Source organism: Pinus tabuliformis, chromosome 4_1, assembly GCF_031772625.1.
Source record: "Pinus tabuliformis cultivar Carrire ecotype Pingquan chromosome 4_1, CPIR1, whole genome shotgun sequence".
In the NCBI taxonomy this organism is placed as follows: Eukaryota; Viridiplantae; Streptophyta; class Pinopsida; order Pinales; family Pinaceae; genus Pinus; species Pinus tabuliformis.
Genome location: NC_142303.1, coordinates 485784181 through 485806576, shown reverse-complemented (window position 1 = coordinate 485806576; position 22396 = coordinate 485784181). Strand labels below are relative to the sequence as shown.

Here is a 22396-nt window from a genome sequence, read left to right as displayed (position 1 = left end):
TCATGAGAAATCAGACCAATAACATAATAATAATACTTTCTTCCCTATAAACAATTTAAACTTTAAATAAAAACTTAAAAAATAAGAAACTTTTTTTAATGGTTTAACTGATAATCAGACCAATAACATAATAATAATACTTTCTTCCCTATAAACAATTTAAACTTAAATTAAAAACTTGAAAAATAAGAAACTTCTTTTATGGTTTAACTGATTGCTATCATACCTATTGCTATTTTTATTTACAATTGGAGTAGAGGACAAAAACAGCTAAAGAAAACATTTATTTATATAGAAATTCAAATTGAATGGCATTAGGGAAAGCGTCTTCCTCTTCAGAAGACGTGAACACTTGAGAGGTTTAGAGAAATAATAGATAACTAAATTCAATTTAAGTGTTTTTGAGAGGTTTAGAGAAATAAATCGATTTGAATAATTCAAATCAATCCTTGTACTAGTGAAACTAATACAATTCATTTTCACCGCATATTTAATCAAAATCTATAGGATTGAATGAAACCATATTGCTGGGTACGTCGAGGAAGAGATATGCCTTCGAAAAATAGAATTGTGTAGAGGTTAAACGTCAAGAATGATGCACAATAAAATCACATCGTTCTGTAGAATAATGAAATTGAGAAACATAATATCACATTCTTCGGTCATATAATGAAATTGTAAAGCCTCTTTAAGTTGAATTCGCAACCAAAACTTCATTGCAAAATCATCTGGGCATTATGATGCAGGTCCCACATCACAACCTTTACATCATTAAAATACTCTGAAAAAAACCTTTACATCAGTAAAATGGGTGAACAATATATGGCCTCCTCCCATTTCATTGTTTTCCCAATTTCTGCACCTGCACGTTGGGCATTTTATTCTAGGGCCTCCGCTCATTTCATTGTGATAACTTCAGCACTACACAATTATGTTCCTTTCAAGAACTTCAGACTGATTCGATAAAAGGTGATTAACAAACGTGTCTAATACTGCTTCAGAAGATGAGGGGCAGCTAGAGCCCAACTTGAGTTTAAGAGACGCTGCTCTTTCTCTCATTTGGACTCCATGCTCGCTATCCATCAACAACGTCACTCCATTGCCAATTTCCTTCCTGCTCATCCGTCCATCCTGGGTTGGCCGGTCGATCATGGCAGCAACCTGGAGGTGATTAACCTGCATTTTGGCATTGTAATGCTGATCTCCTCTGGTGGGCCATGCCAAGATAGGAACGCCTTGAATGATGCTTTCGACAGTGGAATTCCATCCACAGTGCGAGAGAAATCCTCCCGTGGAGGGATGAGAGAGTATGAGCAGCTGAGGCGCCCAACCACGGATTATCAAACCCAATCCCTCGATTCGACCTTCGAAGCCCTCTGGAAGCACGTACTCTCCTCCTCCGCCATTACTAACCTGATGATCATGAGGACGATGATCAGGATGAGGAGGAGGAGGACGGCGATGGTTCTGTAAAACCCAAATGAATGGCTTCTGGGCAGCTTCCAATCCAAGAGCGAGCTCTGTCATGTCTTCATCGGAGGGACAGACTATGCGGCCGAAAGAAACGTAGAGAACTGATACAAGCACCTTGGAATTCAACCATTCCAGACATCGGTCTTCATCGATACTGCTCTTCCTGTTGCGGATGGCGCTATCATGCGTTATAGCAGTACATGGTTCTGACTGATTCCAGAAAGAGGAGAAGGGCAGGAAAGGCCCTGCTGCCCAGATGGGCTTCTCTATCTCCTTTTCTGTGTATTCGATGAACGGAAACTCCAGCTCCCAGCGTGTGTTGACCAAAATTTCCACGCAGTCCTCGACCCCGTTCATCCACGGCAGGGATTGGGACCTCAAACCAGGAGGAGGAGGCGGAGGCATTCGTTCAGAAACATTTTGATACTTTCACCACAAACTTCATGAAACGTCAGCGCTGGGCGAATGTAACACAAAAACCATGGTGGAAACCCAACAATGGTTCTGTCATCAGTTCATTCCAAAAATTTGAGCGCGCATTGAAATTCAAATTTCAAAGTTTGGAGGGTTTTCAAAATTCAATCGTATATGTATCGTATACAAAGGTGCATCCCGCTCAAAACTCAAATCTGAAATTTGAAATAGAGGGACTGTTGCCGCAACAAATACGATCTGATGGGAGGCTGCGGGTGGCTGCGGGCAGGGTCGCCGGGGGTTTCGATGGGCAGCCGGAGCGGGATGCCGGAGACACATAAAGTTTACGATGCATGGTCCGATGATGTATGGTCGATGATGCTCTATGAGGCTGTCAGAGGGGTACCTCTATAGCATTAACTTTGCTATAGAGGTGGAAATAGGACTTGCCATTATAGACTACTCCATTTGCGCCCACTCCACTCATGATGGAGACAACAGTCTAGTCAGGACAGGCGGCCAGCCGGCTAGAATGAGTCGTGCATTTCGGGACCATCTACCGACGTCCAACACACATGAGTTATCCATAACTCTACCACAGGGAGGCCTATAAATGGAGGCTGCCTCAACACATTGATAATCACATTTCCCACTGTAGGAGTTTATTAGAGGTTATATACCATTCCACCCAGCCTTTCCCTTTTCATTTCCCATTGTAGAGGTTATATATATCATTCGAGATGAGGTACTCATTTGCTTTTGCATTGGCAGTAATGGTAGTAGCTGCACTGGTTGTGGGCAGTGCTGTAGGCACTCCCAACACGAACTTCGTATCGTCTGCGTGTAACACGCAGGAGATCCCAAGCGGAAGTTCCTTTTATAGTACTCTCGGATCCCTCCTCGTAGATCTAGAGGGAAACACTGCCTTCAGCGGTTACGACAACAAAGCATCGCGCGCAGGCTCACCCACCGCCTATGGGCGTGGGGTTTGCAATCAGGGAATCTCTCAGTCTGATTGCACCGCCTGCCTTAAAAACCTTGGGGGCCGCATCTGGAACATTTGCGGCAACGCCATCAGTGCTCGAGTTCAGCTAACTGACTGTTTCATCCGCTACGAGCAGTACAGCTTCTAGTTATATACTCAACGTCTGCACCCCAACGTCTAGTTATATACGCATTCAGCGTCTGCATGATTCTAAGTTTCAATAAAACGTGATTCTCTGAGCAAGAGAATCTGATGATGTTTCCTATGCTGAAACTAAGTACCATCAACAAAAATCAATTTTTAAATTTTTTTTGACTAGTAAAATTTTCTCCTTACTTCTTTGACATGCCAGAGACCCTTTGAAGGGCTCTGACGTGTTCAATTTTGATCCCTGGGAGGCCTATAAATGGAGGCTGCCTCAACACATTGATAATCACATTTCCCATTGTAGGAGTTTATTAGAGGTTATATACCATTCCACCCAGCCTTTCCCTTTTCATTTCCCATTGTAGAGGTTATATATATCATTCGAGATGAGGTACTCATTTGCTTTTGCATTGGCAGTAGTGGTAGTAGCTGCACTGGTTGTGGGCAGTGCTGTAGGCACTCCCAACACAAACTTCGTATCGTCTGCGTGTAACACGCAGAAGATCCCAAGCGGAAGTTCCTTTTATAGTACTCTCGGATCCCTCCTCGTAGATCTAGAGGGAAACACTGCCTTCAGCGGTTACGACTACAAAGCATCGCGCGCAGGCTCACCCACCGCCTATGGGCGTGGGGTTTGCAATCAGGGAATTTCTCAGTCTGATTGCACCGCCTGCCTTAAAAACCTTGGGGGCCGCATCTGGAACATTTGCTGCAACGCCATCGGTGCTCGAGTTCAGCTAACTGACTGTTTCATCCGCTACGAGCAGTACAGCTTCTAGTTATATACTCAACGTCTGCACCCCAACGTCTAGTTATATACGCATTCAGCGTCTGCATGATTCTAAGTTTCAATAAAACGTGATTCTCTGAGCAAGAGAATCTGATGCTGTGCTATTCTCATTCTCATAGGTCGCTATCTTATTTTACAGTTATCATGCACTCTCTTATTTTACTTTTCGTTCCGCCGTCGCTGCCAATAATTTCAATTATTTTCACGGTGTCACCGCTTTTGTTTTGAACATTTTAAAAGAAATCTGGCTGAAACTAAGTACCATCAACAATTACGTATAGTGCAACTAATGTAGTTTTTTAGTTTCCGTATTCTTAAATCGATCGTACTTCCTAAATTAATTATCAAGTATTTTATATTTTTATTTCTATGCTGTAACTGTAACTGGAATAATTTTATAATCTTATTATGCATAAGTATATTTATTGAGTATTAAAGAACCCAGAATAATTTAGTTGGATTATGCAATGAATCAATCAACCAAAATCTCGGGTTCAACCGTTTCATGGAAAAATAATTGAGTTGGATTCGTGCAATGAATCAATCAACCATTTATTCGTTATTTCCATGGGTGAACCAATTACTAAGCGCAGTCCATTCTTTTGATCTTGTTTACCTTATTTTACTTTTCTCAAAGGCGCAAGGACAGCCTCAGATTTCTCTGCCTCGAACGGAAATGGCTTCCTCTTCACATTGTATATAAACGTTATAAGAATGGCTTCTCCTCATAGATATTTTTCAGTAGAAGACTTCAGAAAGTTTAAATGGAAGACCAAATTTCAATGGCTATTAAATGTTTTGATAGGAAAAAGTTATATAAAATTTATCTAATGTGTGATATTTTTAAATTAATTTAAATTAACATTAAATTTAGGGTAGGTGTCTTAAAACAATACTTTTCATTACAACAACTATATACCTTTCTCATTATACATGTGATTTTTTTAACATATTTTTGGAACATTGAACCTGAATTATATTATATTCTAATCACCATAATTCTGGTTAATTAATATCTGAATTATAAATATATGGATCATAAAAACTTATTAAATCTATTCCATAACTATTTCCACAACTTCCCTCATTTCATGTATAACTTGTAAAATTAGCAAATAGTGTTAATGTCTTATTAATCCTATAAACATACACTATTATAAACTGTTGCTTCAACATAAATGTTTTTTCTTTGTTTTTTAATAATTCAGGCAATAGCATTAGCATTACTTTACTGAAAAAATATTTACAAGATTAGCTATGCTTACCGACCTACTTCATGAGAAATCAGACCAATAACATAATAATAATACTTTCTTCCCTATAAACAATTTAAACTTTAAATAAAAACTTAAAAAATAAGAAACTTTTTTTTATGGTTTAACTGATAATCAGACCAATAACATAATAATAATACTTTCTTCCCTATAAACAATTTAAACTTAAATTAAAAACTTGAAAAATAAGAAACTTCTTTTATGGTTTAACTGATTGCTATCATACCTATTGCTATTTTTATTTACAATTGGAGTAGAGGACAAAAACAGCTAAAGAAAACATTTATTTATATAGAAATTCAAATTGAATGGCATTAGGGAAAGCGTCTTCCTCTTCAGAAGACGTGAACACTTGAGAGGTTTAGAGAAATAATAGATAACTAAATTCAATTTAAGTGTTTTTGAGAGGTTTAGAGAAATAAATCGATTTGAATAATTCAAATCAATCCTTGTACTAGTGAAACTAATACAATTCATTTTCACCGCATATTTAATCAAAATCTATAGGATTGAATGAAACCATATTGCTGGGTACGTCGAGGAAGAGATATGCCTTCGAAAAATAGAATTGTGTAGAGGTTAAACGTCAAGAATGATGCACAATAAAATCACATCGTTCTGTAGAATAATGAAATTGAGAAACATAATATCACATTCTTCGGTCATATAATGAAATTGTAAAGCCTCTTTAAGTTGAATTCGCAACCAAAACTTCATTGCAAAATCATCTGGGCATTATGATGCAGGTCCCACATCACAACCTTTACATCATTAAAATACTCTGAAAAAAACCTTTACATCAGTAAAATGGGTGAACAATATATGGCCTCCTCCCATTTCATTGTTTTCCCAATTTCTGCACCTGCACGTTGGGCATTTTATTCTAGGGCCTCCGCTCATTTCATTGTGATAACTTCAGCACTACACAATTATGTTCCTTTCAAGAACTTCAGACTGATTCGATAAAAGGTGATTAACAAACGTGTCTAATACTGCTTCAGAAGATGAGGGGCAGCTAGAGCCCAACTTGAGTTTAAGAGACGCTGCTCTTTCTCTCATTTGGACTCCATGCTCGCTATCCATCAACAACGTCACTCCATTGCCAATTTCCTTCCTGCTCATCCGTCCATCCTGGGTTGGCCGGTCGATCATGGCAGCAACCTGGAGGTGATTAACCTGCATTTTGGCATTGTAATGCTGATCTCCTCTGGTGGGCCATGCCAAGATAGGAACGCCTTGAATGATGCTTTCGACAGTGGAATTCCATCCACAGTGCGAGAGAAATCCTCCCGTGGAGGGATGAGAGAGTATGAGCAGCTGAGGCGCCCAACCACGGATTATCAAACCCAATCCCTCGATTCGACCTTCGAAGCCCTCTGGAAGCACGTACTCTCCTCCTCCGCCATTACTAACCTGATGATCATGAGGACGATGATCAGGATGAGGAGGAGGAGGACGGCGATGGTTCTGTAAAACCCAAATGAATGGCTTCTGGGCAGCTTCCAATCCAAGAGCGAGCTCTGTCATCTCTTCATCGGAGGGACAGACTATGCGGCCGAAAGAAACGTAGAGAACTGATACAAGCGCCTTGGAATTCAACCATTCCAGACATCGGTCTTCATCGATACTGCTCTTCCTGTTGCGGATGGCGCTATCATGCGTTATAGCAGTACATGGTTCTGACTGATTCCAGAAAGAGGAGAAGGGCAGAAAAGGCCCTGCTGCCCAGATGGGCTTCTCTATCTCCTTTTCTGTGTATTCGATGAACGGAAACTCCAGCTCCCAGCGTGTGTTGACCAAAATTTCCACGCAGTCCTCGACCCCGTTCATCCACGGCGGGGATTGGGACCTCAAACCAGGAGGAGGAGGCGGAGGCATTCGTTCAGAAACGTTTTGATACTTTCACCACAAACTTCATGAAACGTCAGCGCTGGGCGAATGTAACACAAAAACCATGGTGGAAACCCAACAATGGTTCTGTCATCAGTTCATTCCAAAAATTTGAGCGCGCATTGAAATTCAAATTTCAAAGTTTGGAGGGTTTTCAAAATTCAATCGTATATGTATCGTATACAAAGGTGCATCCCGCTCAAAACTCAAATCTGAAATTTGAAATAGAGGGACTGTTGCCGCAACAAATACGATCTGATGGGAGGCTGCGGGTGGCTGCGGGCAGGGTCGCCGGGGGTTTCGATGGGCAGCCGGAGCGGGATGCCGGAGACAGATAAAGTTTACGATGCATGGTCCGATGATGTATGGTCGATGATGCTCTATGAGGCTGTCAGAGGGGTACCTCTATAGCATTAACTTTGCTATAGAGGTGGAAATAGGACTTGCCATTATAGACTACTCCATTTGCGCCCACTCCACTCATGATGGAGACAACAGTCTAGTCAGGACAGGCGGCCAGCCGGCTAGAATGAGTCGTGCATTTCGGGACCATCTACCGACGTCCAACACACATGAGTTATCCATAACTCTACCCACAGGGAGGCCTATAAATGGAGGCTGCCTCAACACATTGATAATCACATTTCCCACTGTAGGAGTTTATTAGAGGTTATATACCATTCCACCCAGCCTTTCCCTTTTCATTTCCCATTGTAGAGGTTATATATATCATTCGAGATGAGGTACTCATTTGCTTTTGCATTGGCAGTAATGGTAGTAGCTGCACTGGTTGTGGGCAGTGCTGTAGGCACTCCCAACACGAACTTCGTATCGTCTGCGTGTAACACGCAGGAGATCCCAAGCGGAAGTTCCTTTTATAGTACTCTCGGATCCCTCCTCGTAGATCTAGAGGGAAACACTGCCTTCAGCGGTTACGACAACAAAGCATCGCGCGCAGGCTCACCCACCGCCTATGGGCGTGGGGTTTGCAATCAGGGAATCTCTCAGTCTGATTGCACCGCCTGCCTTAAAAACCTTGGGGGCCGCATCTGGAACATTTGCGGCAACGCCATCGTGCTCGAGTTCAGCTAACTGACTGTTTCATCCGCTACGAGCAATACAGCTTCTAGTTATATACTCAACGTCTGCACCCCAAAGTCTAGTTATATACGCATTCAGCGTCTGCATGATTCTAAGTTTCAATAAAACGTGATTCTCTGAGCAAGAGAATCTGATGATGTTTCCTATGCTGAAACTAAGTACCATCAACAAAAATCAATTTTTAAATTTTTTTTGACTAGTAAAATTTTCTCCTTACTTCTTTGACATGCCAGAGACCCTTTGAAGGGCTCTGACGTGTTCAATTTTGATCCCTGGGAGGCCTATAAATGGAGGCTGCCTCAACACATTGATAATCACATTTCCCATTGTAGGAGTTTATTAGAGGTTATATACCATTCCACCCAGCCTTTCCCTTTTCATTTCCCATTGTAGAGGTTATATATATCATTCGAGATGAGGTACTCATTTGCTTTTGCATTGGCAGTAGTGGTAGTAGCTGCACTGGTTGTGGGCAGTGCTGTAGGCACTCCCAACACAAACTTCGTATCGTCTGCGTGTAACACGCAGAAGATCCCAAGCGGAAGTTCCTTTTATAGTACTCTCGGATCCCTCCTCGTAGATCTAGAGGGAAACACTGCCTTCAGCGGTTACGACTACAAAGCATCGCGCGCAGGCTCACCCACCGCCTATGGGCGTGGGGTTTGCAATCAGGGAATTTCTCAGTCTGATTGCACCGCCTGCCTTAAAAACCTTGGGGGCCGCATCTGGAACATTTGCTGCAACGCCATCGGTGCTCGAGTTCAGCTAACTGACTGTTTCATCCGCTACGAGCAGTACAGCTTCTAGTTATATACTCAACGTCTGCACCCCAACGTCTAGTTATATACGCATTCAGCGTCTGCATGATTCTAAGTTTCAATAAAACGTGATTCTCTGAGCAAGAGAATCTGATGCTGTGCTATTCTCATTCTCATAGGTCGCTATCTTATTTTACAGTTATCATGCACTCTCTTATTTTACTTTTCGTTCCGCCGTCGCTGCCAATAATTTCAATTATTTTCACGGTGTCACCGCTTTTGTTTTGAACATTTTAAAAGAAATCTGGCTGAAACTAAGTACCATCAACAATTACGTATAGTGCAACTAATGTAGTTTTTTAGTTTCCGTATTCTTAAATCGATCGTACTTCCTAAATTAATTATCAAGTATTTTATATTTTTATTTCTATGCTGTAACTGTAACTGGAATAATTTTATATCTTATTATGCATAAGTATATTTATTGAGTATTAAAGAACCCAGAATAATTTAGTTGGATTATGCAATGAATCAATCAACCAAAATCTCGGGTTCAACCGTTTCATGGAAAAATAATTGAGTTGGATTCGTGCAATGAATCAATCAACCATTTATTCGTTATTTCCATGGGTGAACCAATTACTAAGCGCAGTCCATTCTTTTGATCTTGTTTACCTTATTTTACTTTTCTCAAAGGCGCAAGGACAGCCTCAGATTTCTCTGCCTCCAACGGAAATGGCTTCCCTTCACATTGTATATAAACGTTATAAGAATGGCTTCTCCTCATAGATATTTTTCAGTAGAAGACTTCAGAAAGTTTAAATGGAAGACCAAATTTCAATGGCTATTAAATGTTTTGATATTATAAAAGTTATATAATATTTATCTAATGTGTGATATTTTTAAAATAATTTAAATTAACATTAAATTTAGGGTAGGTGTCTGAAACCAATACTTTTCATTACACAATATATACCTTTCTCATTATACATGTGATTTTTTTAACATATTTTTGGAACACTTGAACCTGAATTATATTATCTTCTAATCACCATAATTCTGGTTGGAATTAATATCTGAATTATAAATATATGGATTTATATAAATATTATATCTATTCCTCTTATATGGACAATGCCCAATTTATATATATATATATATTCTTTTAAGTGGTGTTAATGTCTTATTAGTCCTTAGACATACACTATTAGTAATCTCTTTTCAAATTAAACTAAGTTTTTATTCATTGTGGGTTAATCTATCTCAATCTATCTCATGAGCGCAATGATTTTGGCCACTAATAATATTTTCAATATGATTTCTTGGTTGAAAGGATTTACATGATTGGTATTTTATGTACATAAACTAATGTTGACATTAGTTTATTAGAATTAAATGTTTGGTTTCCTATTATATATAGGTTGTCTTATTCGCCATAGACCACACCACACGGCCATCTCCATGTAATCGCCATGCACTACTTTCATTTAGTGGCCATTTGCTACTTGTGAACGGTTTCACAAGCTGCATTTTCCAGGTAAGTGGTTTCAAGCATGGCCTTCTTTTGCGCCCTGAGTAACTTCTCCTACTGTGCAGGGTTCACATTTCCTTTAAGTTATCCTTTCACCCACCCAACTGTCCACCTACAATTTTCTACAACCTTGGTATGATTGGGCTTCACTACCAAGAAGGCCTCTAGTAAGGAGACCACAGCATGTAATGGACAAGTGCTACTTGCATGTACTCACCATATGCTACTTGTGAATGGTTCCACAAGCTATGCTTTCCGAGTAGGTGGTTTCAAGCATGGCCTTCTTATGCACCTTGCAAGGCAGTGTCTACAAGGTTCACATTTCCTTTAAGTTATCCTTTCACCCCTCTCGTTCTTTGCATTAGCTTCTTAATAGGCTCAATTGTCCACCCACAATTTTATACAGCCTTGGTATGATTGGGTTTCACTGCCAAGAAGGCCTCTACTGGGCAACTCCCACAACAAAAGGCAAGGGTTATTCACCACCTTCTGTGATTTGTGCATATTACTTGTGAAAAGTTCCTTTGTGCCATGCAATAGCTTACTTTAGTGCACTGCAATAGTTTCTGCTCCCTACAAGTTTATGCTCCCTGCAATAGCTTGCATCAATATTTCTTACCTACAAGTTATGTTTTGAATAGATTTTGCCCTTCTCCCCGTTCTTCTATGCCCTACAATAGCTCCAAAGCATGCATTTTAGTTCTCCTTTAGGGCTACCAAAACTGAATGAATAGGAAAGAGGTGAATGAAAAAGCTCAATCAATGTCACTAGTAAGTGTACTAGAAGTGTGCCCTACATCTGTAAATGAATTGCTACCAGATACTATTAGTACATACATATGTTGCTGCAAAAACTCTATTTTTTGAAATATTCCAAATCTTGTATCGGGCTAATTTTATACGTGCCTTCCTTCTTGTTAGATACCTCACGTGCCTTCTAAACATTGTAGAACTCATCCATTCTTGACATTAGGGTTTTCAATTAGGAGCCTTTATAGATAAAGGCTACCATTTAGGCCTTCACACCCTAAAGAAGTACTTTAAAATTTAAAAGTTCCTTCCACTTACAACAAAAGGCTCATGTTTTTTATCATAACATTGTACTAGAATGATCCCTTTACACTAGTTATAGAGAAGTGGAGAAACAAAATAAAGCACCAAATATGAAACAAAATACCTTGATGCCTTCATATTCCTTCACTGCACAATTCCGTGCCACCTCTGTTAATTTTATGGTCTCCTTTAACACCTCTATTATTTTTTTCCTTATCGTGTCACGTCCAATATTTTTGATGAGATAGTTGTTAGCTTTCCAACTAGGGAATTCATAGAAGGGGTGCCATTTAAGAGGGTTTGTACTATTAATAAAGCATTTGGTATGTCTGAAAATGTTGTGTATACAACTTGCATAAACCCAAGGTACTCATGAAGCTTATCCTAAAAATGTTGTGTGTACAACTTGCATAAAACCAAGGTACTCATGAAGATTATCTTGAAATGTTCAAGCAAGCCAAATCAAGATATTAAAGAAAAACAACACAAAGTACATGTATTTAAATTTGATCAAAATGGTATAATGGTTTTGACATGAATTCAAAAATTGTTTGTTTGATTGAATTTTAGAAGAAGATACCATGTGTTTAAGTGATTGTGCATATGCTTCTCGATAAAATTGGTTTGCTTTCATTTTGTTGGCGATAGGAGATCACGAGATAACTTACCATAAAATCATAAGTTTAGAGGGATTTAAAAAAACTCTCTAAATGGGAAGGTATGGGGACCATTCAGATTAAACTGATTAGAATGCAAACATATTTTTCTATACAATGTAGTAATTTTGCGAAACATTTTCAAATTTAATGTTGAGCGGAGAAACATATGCATGGATTTATAACATACCTATAAATTTTGTGGATTGTAACTAAATGTTACACAGAATACAAATATCATTTTAGCATATTCCATTCCATAAGAATTTCATCAATGTATATGCATGTTCATATGCCATTATTGATGTTTTATCTTCCCCTATAGATTGAACTGAATCCAATGTATTTGACTTTTCAGGAATTGTTCCTAGGTTAATCAGAAAGGGGCTAACTCCAATGTTGTTGGCACTGGTGCTAAATATGTTACTAAATCTTCTACCAAGTAACATGGCGACCAAACTCAATGAAACCTAGTATTGATCATTAGATCTTGAACATCCATTCTATATGTAAGTGTTGGGCTGCTAATTTGTCATCATTTCACCGTTATTTACAATCATCCTTTTAACCATTTGTTCCATTTTTTCATTTGTTCCTTACCCCATTTTCCACAAGATCTTGTGAACACTTCATAAATATTTCCAACACTCAAAGTGGTTAATTTTCATACGTTTTCTTTGCTTTCAATGAATTAATTAGGATTATGTTTGGTTTTACTAGTGACGGTTTGGCCAGTTCAAGTTTCTTCTGCAACTCAGTCCAATCTTTGTAGCTCTCTCCATGGTTAAGGTAGTAGCACCACTCTAGAATGAAATCCGACACTTGGACTTGGTTTCTAGAAGCTCCAATATGGATTTGTATTGGTCAAATTCCACCCAGCTTGCACGTGTGGACCTCCAACAAGAGATTAGAGGAAAAATACAATAATTTTGACTAGCTAAATTCTAACGCATTTTCTGAGCAAATAAAAATGAATTTTGAAAAATGAAAACATGGGTTTAATTCAAAATGAGCCCAACGAAGTTCTCACTCAGAAGTTTCCTCAAACTTATTACCATTTGAGAGATTCTCTAGGTTCTTTGGAGCCCTATTTCGAAGATTGCGTGAGTAAATGGTACAGTCAATACCCAATGACCAAAAACATTGGAACAAGTTGTTCTTTAGTGAATTTATGGCAATGAGATCATTCTTATCATAACTGGGCTGAATTTTTATCCAAGGATCCATCAAATAAGATTGGATTTTATTTTCAAAACTAATCTATAAAGATCTCATGAATAGAACTTAAACACGAAAATTTTGAGTTTGTTAATTGCCTAAAAACTCTATAAATTGTAGTTTGTTTGATGAGAATATCGATCATATGTAAATGATGAATATTAACCTGTAATTATTGTTTCTATTTGAAGAAGAAGAAATCTATTTTTTTCTAGTGAATTTAATCTCTGATCTCGCCCAACACTGAATGAAACTGGTGATTTAAATCAAGTGATCTGAGTTTAATATTCCTCACCCTCATCAAGAGGTACCCTTGTGGAGTTTTGAGATAGTATATTTGTCATTTTAATTTCATTTTTTCAGTATTTTCTTCGATTTAATTTTCAATCTCTTTAGATGTTTGAATGATTTGTTTTCAATATAGTTTTCTTACATGCTTTCTGTCTATTATAGGTTGAGTGCTCGATTAAAACTTTAAAATTCAAAAACACTTTCCTTAAGTATTTTCTTTCATTTTCATGGTTGTTGTAGTCGTCATTTTATATATATCGTTGGTTCTTGATAGAATATGCACATGAGTAATCTTTGGAGGCTCTTTCACTTGAAATTTTATCAACAGACCATTGTCTTTTCACTACTTTCTATAATAGTTTTCAATTACAAGTTTTTAGAATAGTTGTGCTTTCAATTTGATAGTTATATTTCATTTCAATAGTTTAGATTAAATTTATTTCAAGTCTCATAGATTAAAATTAGAGTTGAATTGTTTTACAGATCATAGAATAAATTTCCCTTTTCAAGTTGGTTATGTAGATTTCCTTTCATTGTTTAATAGAATAGACTTTAATTTATGTTCAGTAGAATAGATTTTAATTTCTTGTCAAACTAGAATATATCTCGAAATTTTCATAGTATAGATTGCTTTAAAAGTTCATTTAAATTTCAAAGTTTTCAGTTTGAAATCATTGGCCTTTTTAGACAAAACATGTGGGTATGCTTATCAAAATTTAGTCATAAATAGGTTTAAATACTCATGTGCAATTAGATTAGTTTCTTTGAATTGAAAGAAGATATCCTAACACATATAGTGCGCATATACTTCACAAGTTCATGAAACCCGATTTTGACAATTAATGATAAGTAATTTAATAGTCGATTAAATTACCCAACATTTTGGCGTAGTTTTCGAGGAAGTATACATAGGTGTTAGCTTTAAATTGCATCCATTTAGTTTCATAATATAATCTCATTTTAGTACATCCTAGAGGTAGATTCATTAAAAAAAAAGTCAAAAAGACGTCAATCACCTACCACACCCACTAAATCAAGTGGTGCAATAAGAGGTAGATCACCTTCCACATCTTCAATTCATATTTTTGCAAGTAGAAGAAGCATTGAAAAAAAGAGGTTGAAGAAATGGATGGAAATGATGTCAATGAGGAAGATCCTTTTGGATTTCCCATTCAAGAAACTAATATCAATGTTCATATGAAAAACATCACTCCATCCGTACTTCCTAGATTCAAAGGTATGAGATCAAACGACCCGAACACCTTATTTTTCGAATTTGAAACACTTTGTAGATCTTTTGGCTACTCATTACACACTCAAATATTGAATTTGTTTCTGGAAACATTGAAGAATAAAGCTCTTTTATGGTTCATGAATTTAGGAAAAATTTCTATAAGTACATGGGATGATATGAAACAAGTATTTTTGGAAAAACATAAATATTAACGCATACACCATGACCTTAGAAATGAAGTCTTTAAGATGACACAAAAAGAGAATGAATGCCTAGAATATTTAGTAGAGTGGTTACTTATAGTATAAAAAGATCTAAATTACATAATTTAGAATTCGACACATTAAAAGCTTTCCTATTAAAAGTTATAAGGGATGAAAGGATTAATCTTCTTAACCTGATGAGAAAAAGAGATGTCTCTCAATTTCCATTTCAAGAGATTTGTGAGTTGTGCAAGAACATATCAAGAGGAAAAGCAAAGTATGGAAGATACCGTCAAGATCCAGTTATGGAAAGAGTAAGTAAGTCAGCATTAGGATTGGTAAGTCAAACTGAAATTAAAAATTTATTAGACATTCATGGTAATTTAAATGAAGAAATGAATATGCTAAGAATGCAAAACAAGCAAAAGGTTGAGGGTGTTGCTTCATTTATATTTTTCCCTAAATGTAGAAACAAACATTCTTTGCATGAATGTCCACTTGATAACATTAAAATTTGTGAAATTTTTGCAGGATCACATACTACTAAAGATTCCCATCATTACCAAGGTTAAAGGTAGTTTACCAGGGAGAAAATAAAACACTAGAACAATCCTGTTATGTAGCTCTAAGAAGACCATGGCAGTCCCATCAACTTTGTATGATGCAAGATCTTAATTCTCAATTTCATGGTTATGTACAAAAATCTCAAAGTAATTGGAAAACACATTTGCCTTGGAAATCTTTGCCATCTCAATCCCAACCGCAAAACCAATGTTGGCAAGAAGATTCACAACATTGTTACAAAGGAAATCCACCATATCTTGAATATTTTCATTATTATCCTCAATACCAATATCAATCTTATCCATACCATTCACCTCAATCACAACATCAGTTTCACCCTTAGATGACCTCAATTCAGCCTTTCTCAATCAACTACATGCACAACCATTTCAAATCCCCAATAATAAAACACCTCAATCTACTTAAAATGTGGAGGTATTGCAAAAATGATGTCCAACTATCATTGATGAAAAAAACAAGAAGAAGAAGATTCAGATAAGGGTGAAGAATCATGGATGCTCGTTAAATATGAGCAGTTGTTGGAAACCGAGATTGAAATGGTCTTTGCATGCCTATCACAAGATTCTATTAATGGGGATTACATCTATGAAGACTTGATTGGAATGGTAGAAGGCAGCCAAGGAAGACAAGATTACAATGAATCTTGGTTCAAAATAGCCATCGGATCCTAGTACTCAATTCCTTAGTATTTGCTGACATCATCTCTATCAAGGAATTTGGTCTCTCATATACAGGTATATATCAAAGTGTTTCTTTCAAACCTGCATATGAGTTTATCTATCATCTTGTTATACACATGGTTTCATTGGAATTATTCCTATACTTGAACAAGATTTATTTTTCAAGTAGAGTACGACATAAAAAAAAAAAAAAATGTGAAGAGAAAAATAAGACCTATTATGAAAACCAACCTGGTGGTGCAATTAGACATGAGATTTTCTTAAAAGCCAGGGAACTGGCGAGAAAAGTTCACAATAAGTTTTGTAATTTAATGATGGTTTCAATCTTTTATTATGGTTCTTCAAATATTTTTGTTCTATGCTTGAGTTGGCTGATGTGGGATTAAGGCCCACCTTCCAATAGATCTTCTCACATCGACTTCAACACCTTATCTGGGATCAAGATTAGAGTTTCTTTTGAGGGCCTTGGAACTTGCATTCATCAATGGCAAGCCTCCTCGCTGACAATAATGGGAATAGGAAAATGTCTATTGATTGTGATATCTTGCAAGTGACTCGACCTCAACACATTCATTCGTCCCTGTCAAGATGCACTTAGGTACCTTGACACTCATTTACATTATTGGTGAGTTTTATTGCATTGGTTAATGATTGTCATTAGCAATCGATAATCCAATGATTTATTTCCATGCTCAACTTCGACGCATTCATTCTCATGGTAAGAATTGTACCATGTATTTTGGTTTTGATGAAGACTATATGGTTTAATAGAATCAACAAAAATTTGCAGCAGTTCATTTTATGGTTCTAAAATGTTTCTTGTAGCAACATGTTTGTATTTTGTTCCAATAAAATATGTCATCCAATAGAAACAATAGGGCACTTCATTCAATTCCTTTTCAAGCAAATCAATAAAATTGGATCTATTTCAATAAATCTTCATTCAAATTTCATGGTCTCTACTTCATCATAAATCACACAACCGAAATCATCATATTAGACTGAGAGAAAACAACTTTCGAAAGAGTTTGACATTTTCTGCAACAACTACATAAAGTTGCATTTTCTGCGGCTATTGTTGTAGTCACTTGTTCTTTTTACTGTAGTAGCTTGTTCCAGAGTAGTTTTTGCACAGTGATCGCAAGAAATTAGAGCATAAATAAAAAAGTTTCAGATACTACGTTTTCATTTTCACTACTGTGCACACATCAAGATAGAATTTATTATTTTTATACAGTAACATCTCTTCTTCATCAAAATGGAATTCTGAAGGCATGTGGTAGTAAAATAGGTAAAATTGCATCATTTACCTTTTTAAGCACTCAATTTGGCCTTAAAATGAGTTTGTGGCATATGTTTTTGGTTCGACATTGGTTGGCATGAAGGGTGAAACAATGGGGAAGTTGATTCGACCATATCTTGCAAATGATGCATATGTTGGTCCTAAAATTCTTATGGTAAATACATCATGGTAGTGTAAATAATTATAGAAATTTTCAAGAAATTCTAGTGTGTAGTTTTCAATAAATTGGCCACCATCATCTATAGCCATTTCTCATTTTTTTCTCAAGAAGTGTGCACCCATTGGGCAAAATTTCTTGTGGGAAGATGCATAATATTAATGGTAACAACCTTAAAAAAAATTAGGAGAATCTGATTTACCATTAAAGATAAATTGGAAAAACAAGTTTGCTACAAGAAGGGGACAAATTTTGTGGAACAAGATCAAAGTGATGGTCAACGCATCATGCACCAACAGAGTAGCTGAGTAAAATCAACATCAAATCAGTGTTCAAATCCTTTTCTCTTCTCCGCCAATTCGAAGAGGTAAACTTGATGTAAAATCACTTATGAAACATTTTAATTTGATGAAAGTTTAGAAAATTATGATGAGAAACCACAATAAGTATAACATCCTTTCATTTTGTCACCATATATTTCATTTTGTAGACCAATCATACCATCAACCATCCCTTTCACTTTTACTCATTTTCATTAAATTTTTCTTTGTTCAAAAAGAAATCTTTATGACAGCAATAAAAACTCAGCATATAGGGTTGCAGAAGATGAATTCAAAAGTTGGGAAATGAAGACAATTTCTAGAAGCAGCTTCGCAAGTTTTTCTTGCTAAAAGTTTATTATGGAATCAATAAAGCTAGTAAAATCAAGAATATGAAACCATAATACAACCTATTCTTATGTTTTTGTAAGATGCTAGGAAATTATTCAAGTGAATCCAATTTTTTGTTCACGAGGTATTAAGGAAGTTTATCACATCTAAAGTTACAAGAGATGTCAACATCAAGATACTCTTTCTAGCAATTGAAGGCAATCAAGCAACAATTCTTGAGTACCAAGCTTTTATTACCTTGAAGACTGGAGGTATGGCATATTTAGAAGTTGAATTGGTAGTTGAATGATGTGCTTCATTCAAGGTGGAGACAGAGTATAGTTATAGTTTAACAAGGAGAGGCTACAATGTCTTGGTAAAAATATGAAGGCTCTGTGATATGGTTCTTTTGATATAAGAGAAACTATGGGAGAAGTAGACAAGAGAAACCTCACTTTCTAGCTATGTTTCTCTCCCGAAAGAGTTTACTATGTCATATCTTGATTCAAACTGTGGTTTGTGAGTTTTTATTTCACTATTATTTATTTTCTAGATAATTTTAATCTGCATGCACACACAATTAATAGTACTCTACAAATCGAGAATTCTAAAGAGAAATAAAACCGTTATAGTGTATATTTCAGATTTTCAAATATAGTTTCATTAGATCTATTTTGAAGAATTATCCGATGGAATATCCACGGCACTTTATGGATCAAATTAAATTTAGCGAGGAATCACATAATAATAAATTGAAGTCTAATGATGGCTAAAAAAAGGTTAATGATCCATTTAATTAATTAAGGTTGTTGGAGGGGAGAGACTTGATGCTAGGAAGACGTGTGATGGTGATTAACAACATAACATAAAACTTGATTAGTTAGAAAGGGAAAATGATTTAGTAGATCCATGAGGATCTACTCGGAATCAACATCAGTTTTTTACCAGCATAGTAAAAGGGAAACTAACACCTATCATTTTATATGTGTGTGTGTGCCAACTAATTGCTAACCAAGTCCTCAGTTGCACTAATAAGACTTGTGTGTCACTGAGATAATTGAATAGTTCAGAATGGTGAATATGTGAGGGAATCGAGGCAGAGGAGAGTCATCACAAAGAGCACCTACTCTAAGAACCCCATTGCCATCACTAGAGCTAGCTCTCATATTGTGCTCTATAGAGATGATTAATGAAACTTTAAGAGGGCACAAAACCATTGAGGTGGACCTAGAGCACCTTCGATCAAGGGTGGGAATATCAAGGGATCAAAGGACTTTAATAGAGGATCTCCAACTAAGGACATTACTTGGAAGCTTCAAAATATTAAGCCCCGATAATTTTTTAGAAGTCGTGCAAGCGAACAAGTAGAAGCCTGGTTGGAGGCAATGACAAGATGTTTCACACTAAGATAGTATACTTCCCATTTGAAGGCTAATATAGAGACATTCCAACTCAATGATAGTGATATTAATTCATATTATAATTGATAAACCAATTAGTAGACTCAATTGATAAAAATGATTTCATTTAAGTTATTATATATATGTAGACTCAATTGATTTTGTTATATTACAAACAATTTATTTAGATGAATACTCACCATATGGATATTACATTAAAGAAAAATTAATTAGTCATCATTCATATTGGTAACTCTGATATTTTATAATGAAGAATATATTTTCATATTTAAATGGTAGAATGGTTTTGACATGAATTCAAAATTTGTGTTTGTTTGATTGAATTTTACAAGAAAATACCATATGTTTAACTGATTGTGCATATGCTTCTTGATAAAGGTGGTTTGCTTTAATTTTGTTGGCGATAGGATATCACGAGATAAATTACTAGAAAATCATAAGTTTATAGCCATTAAGCAAAACTTGGTAAATAGGAAGATGTGGGGAACATTTAGATTAAACCCTTTAGAGAGAATTGGAAACATATTTTTGTATAAAATGTAATAATTTTGCAAAAAAAATTGAAATTTAAAGTTCGACAGAGAAATTTATGCAAGGGTTTATAACATACCTATAAATTTTGTGGATTGTAACTAAATGTTACAAAATATGCAAATATTGTTTTAGCATATTCCATTCCAGAAGCATTTCAATGATGCATATGCATGTTCATATGCCATTTTTTATGTTTCTTCTTTCACTATAGATGGAACTGAATCCACTGTATCTCTCTTTTGAGGAATTATTCGTAGGTCAATCAGAAAGACACTTATGGTCATTGGGACTATCTCTAATGTTTCTAGCATTGGTGCTAAATATGTCACTAGGTCTTCTACCAAGTAAAATGGTGGCCAAGTTGAACCAACCCTGGGACTGATCATTATTTGTCATCATTTCATTCTTATTTATAGTCATCTTTTTAACCATTTGTGCCATTTTTTTATCTGTTTCTTACCCCATTTTCCACAAGATCTCGTGAACACCTGATAAATATTTCCAACACTCATAGTGGTTAAATTTCATACATTTTCTTTTCTTTAAATGAATTACTTAGGAATATGTCTAGTTTCACTAATGACAATTTGGCCAGTTCAAGTTTCTGTAGCTCAGTCCAATTTTTGTAGTAGCACCACTCTAGAAGGAAATGCGACACTTGGACTTGATTTCTAGAAGCTGAAATATGGATTTGTATTGGTCAAATTCCACCCAGCTTACACGTGTGGACGTCTAATAAGAGATCAAAGGAAAAATGCAGCAGTTTTGACCAACCAACTTCAAACACATTTTCTGAGCAAATGAAAATGAATTCGAAATACGAAAACATGGGTTTATTTCAACACCACCCGAATTAGGTTATCATTGAGAATTATCCTCAAATTTGTTACTGTTTCAAAGATTCACGGGGTACTTTGGATCCCAATTTTGAATATCGCGTGAGAAAACAGTTTTGTAATTTCACAGTCAACACCCAGCGACTGAAACGATTGGAACAAGCTGTTATTTAGTGAAATTATTGTAGGGAGATCATTCTTATGATATATGGGCTGATGTTGATCCAAGGTGTTTTGAGACAGTATAGTTGTCATTTTTATTTCATTTTTTTTTTATTTTTATTTTTTTTCAGTATTTTCTTCGATTTAATTTTCAATCTCTTTAGATGTTTGAATTCTTTGTTTTCAATATAGTTTTCTTACATGCTTTCTATCTATTATAGGCTGAGTGCCAAATATAAACTTTAAAATTCAAAAACACTTTCCTTGAAGTATTTTCTTTCTTTTTCATGGTTGTTGTAGTCATCATTTTATATATATCATTGGTTCTCGATAGAATACCCACATTAGTAATCTTTGGAGACTCTTGCACTTGAAATTTTATCAACAGATCATTGTTTTTTCACTACTTTCTATAATGCTTTTCAATTCCAAGTTTTTATAATAGTTGTGCTTCCAATTTGGTAGTCATATTTCATTTCAATAGTTTAGATTAAATTTATTTCAAGACTCATAGATTAAAATTAGAGTAAAATTGTTTTACAGTTCATAGGATAAATTTCCTTTTTCAAGTTGGTTAGGTAGATTTCCTTTCATTGTTTAATAGAATAGATTTTAATTTATGTTCAGTAGAATATATTTTAATTTCTTGTCCAATTAGAATATATTTCGAAATTTTCATAGTATAGATTGCTTTAAAATTTCATTTAAATTTCAAAGTTTTCAGCTTGAATTCATTGTCCCTTTTAGACAAAACATGTGCATATGCGTATCAAAATTTAGTCATAAATAGGTTTAAATACTCATGTGAAATTAGATTAGTTTCTTTGAATTGAATGTAGATATCTTAGCACATATAGTGCGCATGTACTTCACAAGTTCACGAAACCTGGTTTTGACAATTAATGACAAGTAATTTAATAGTCAATTAAATTACCCAACATTTTGGCGTTGTTGTCCGGTAAGTATACGTAGGTGTTAGCTTTAAATTGCATCTCATTCTTAGTTGCATCCATTTAGTTTCATAAGCTTAATCTCATTTTAGTACATCCT

General features: G+C 35.9%; 2 protein-coding genes and 4 pseudogenes across 2 annotated transcripts; 4 read left to right on the top strand and 2 right to left on the bottom strand.

Moving 5' to 3' along the window:
• Positions 1-609: 609 nt before the first annotated feature.
• LOC149176615 (zeatin O-glucosyltransferase-like) lies at positions 610-1878 on the bottom strand. The gene is made up of 2 exons (XM_089423866.1): positions 793-1878; positions 610-761 (listed from the first exon to the last, which is right to left on the bottom strand). Exon 1 carries the CDS (start codon positions 1876-1878, stop codon positions 922-924), a length of 957 nt encoding a protein of 318 aa, XP_089279992.1. The 3' UTR covers positions 610-761; positions 793-921.
• A 665-nt stretch (positions 1879-2543) lies between these two features.
• On the top strand, positions 2544-3103 carry LOC149176614 (antifungal protein ginkbilobin-like protein pseudogene; annotated as a pseudogene).
• A 190-nt stretch (positions 3104-3293) lies between these two features.
• LOC149176613 (antifungal protein ginkbilobin-like protein pseudogene) lies at positions 3294-4063 on the top strand (annotated as a pseudogene).
• A 1629-nt stretch (positions 4064-5692) lies between these two features.
• LOC149176612 (zeatin O-glucosyltransferase-like) lies at positions 5693-7185 on the bottom strand. The gene is made up of 2 exons (XM_089423150.1): positions 5876-7185; positions 5693-5844 (listed from the first exon to the last, which is right to left on the bottom strand). The coding sequence occupies exon 1, from the start codon at positions 6959-6961 to the stop codon at positions 6005-6007; it is 957 nt and encodes a 318-aa protein (XP_089279276.1). The 5' UTR covers positions 6962-7185; the 3' UTR covers positions 5693-5844; positions 5876-6004.
• Positions 7186-7627: 442 nt separating this feature from the next.
• LOC149176611 (antifungal protein ginkbilobin-like protein pseudogene) lies at positions 7628-8118 on the top strand (annotated as a pseudogene).
• Positions 8119-8375: 257 nt separating this feature from the next.
• LOC149176610 (antifungal protein ginkbilobin-like protein pseudogene) lies at positions 8376-9146 on the top strand (annotated as a pseudogene).
• The last annotated feature ends 13250 nt before the right edge of the window (positions 9147-22396 follow it).

What these genes read in the sequence shown, in the direction of transcription:
- LOC149176612 (XM_089423150.1), bottom strand. Translation starts at nt 6,961, where the DNA reads ATGCCTCCGCCTCCTCCTCCTGGTTTGAGGTCCCAATCCCCGCCGTGG.
- LOC149176615 (XM_089423866.1), bottom strand. Translation starts at nt 1,878, where the DNA reads ATGCCTCCGCCTCCTCCTCCTGGTTTGAGGTCCCAATCCCTGCCGTGG.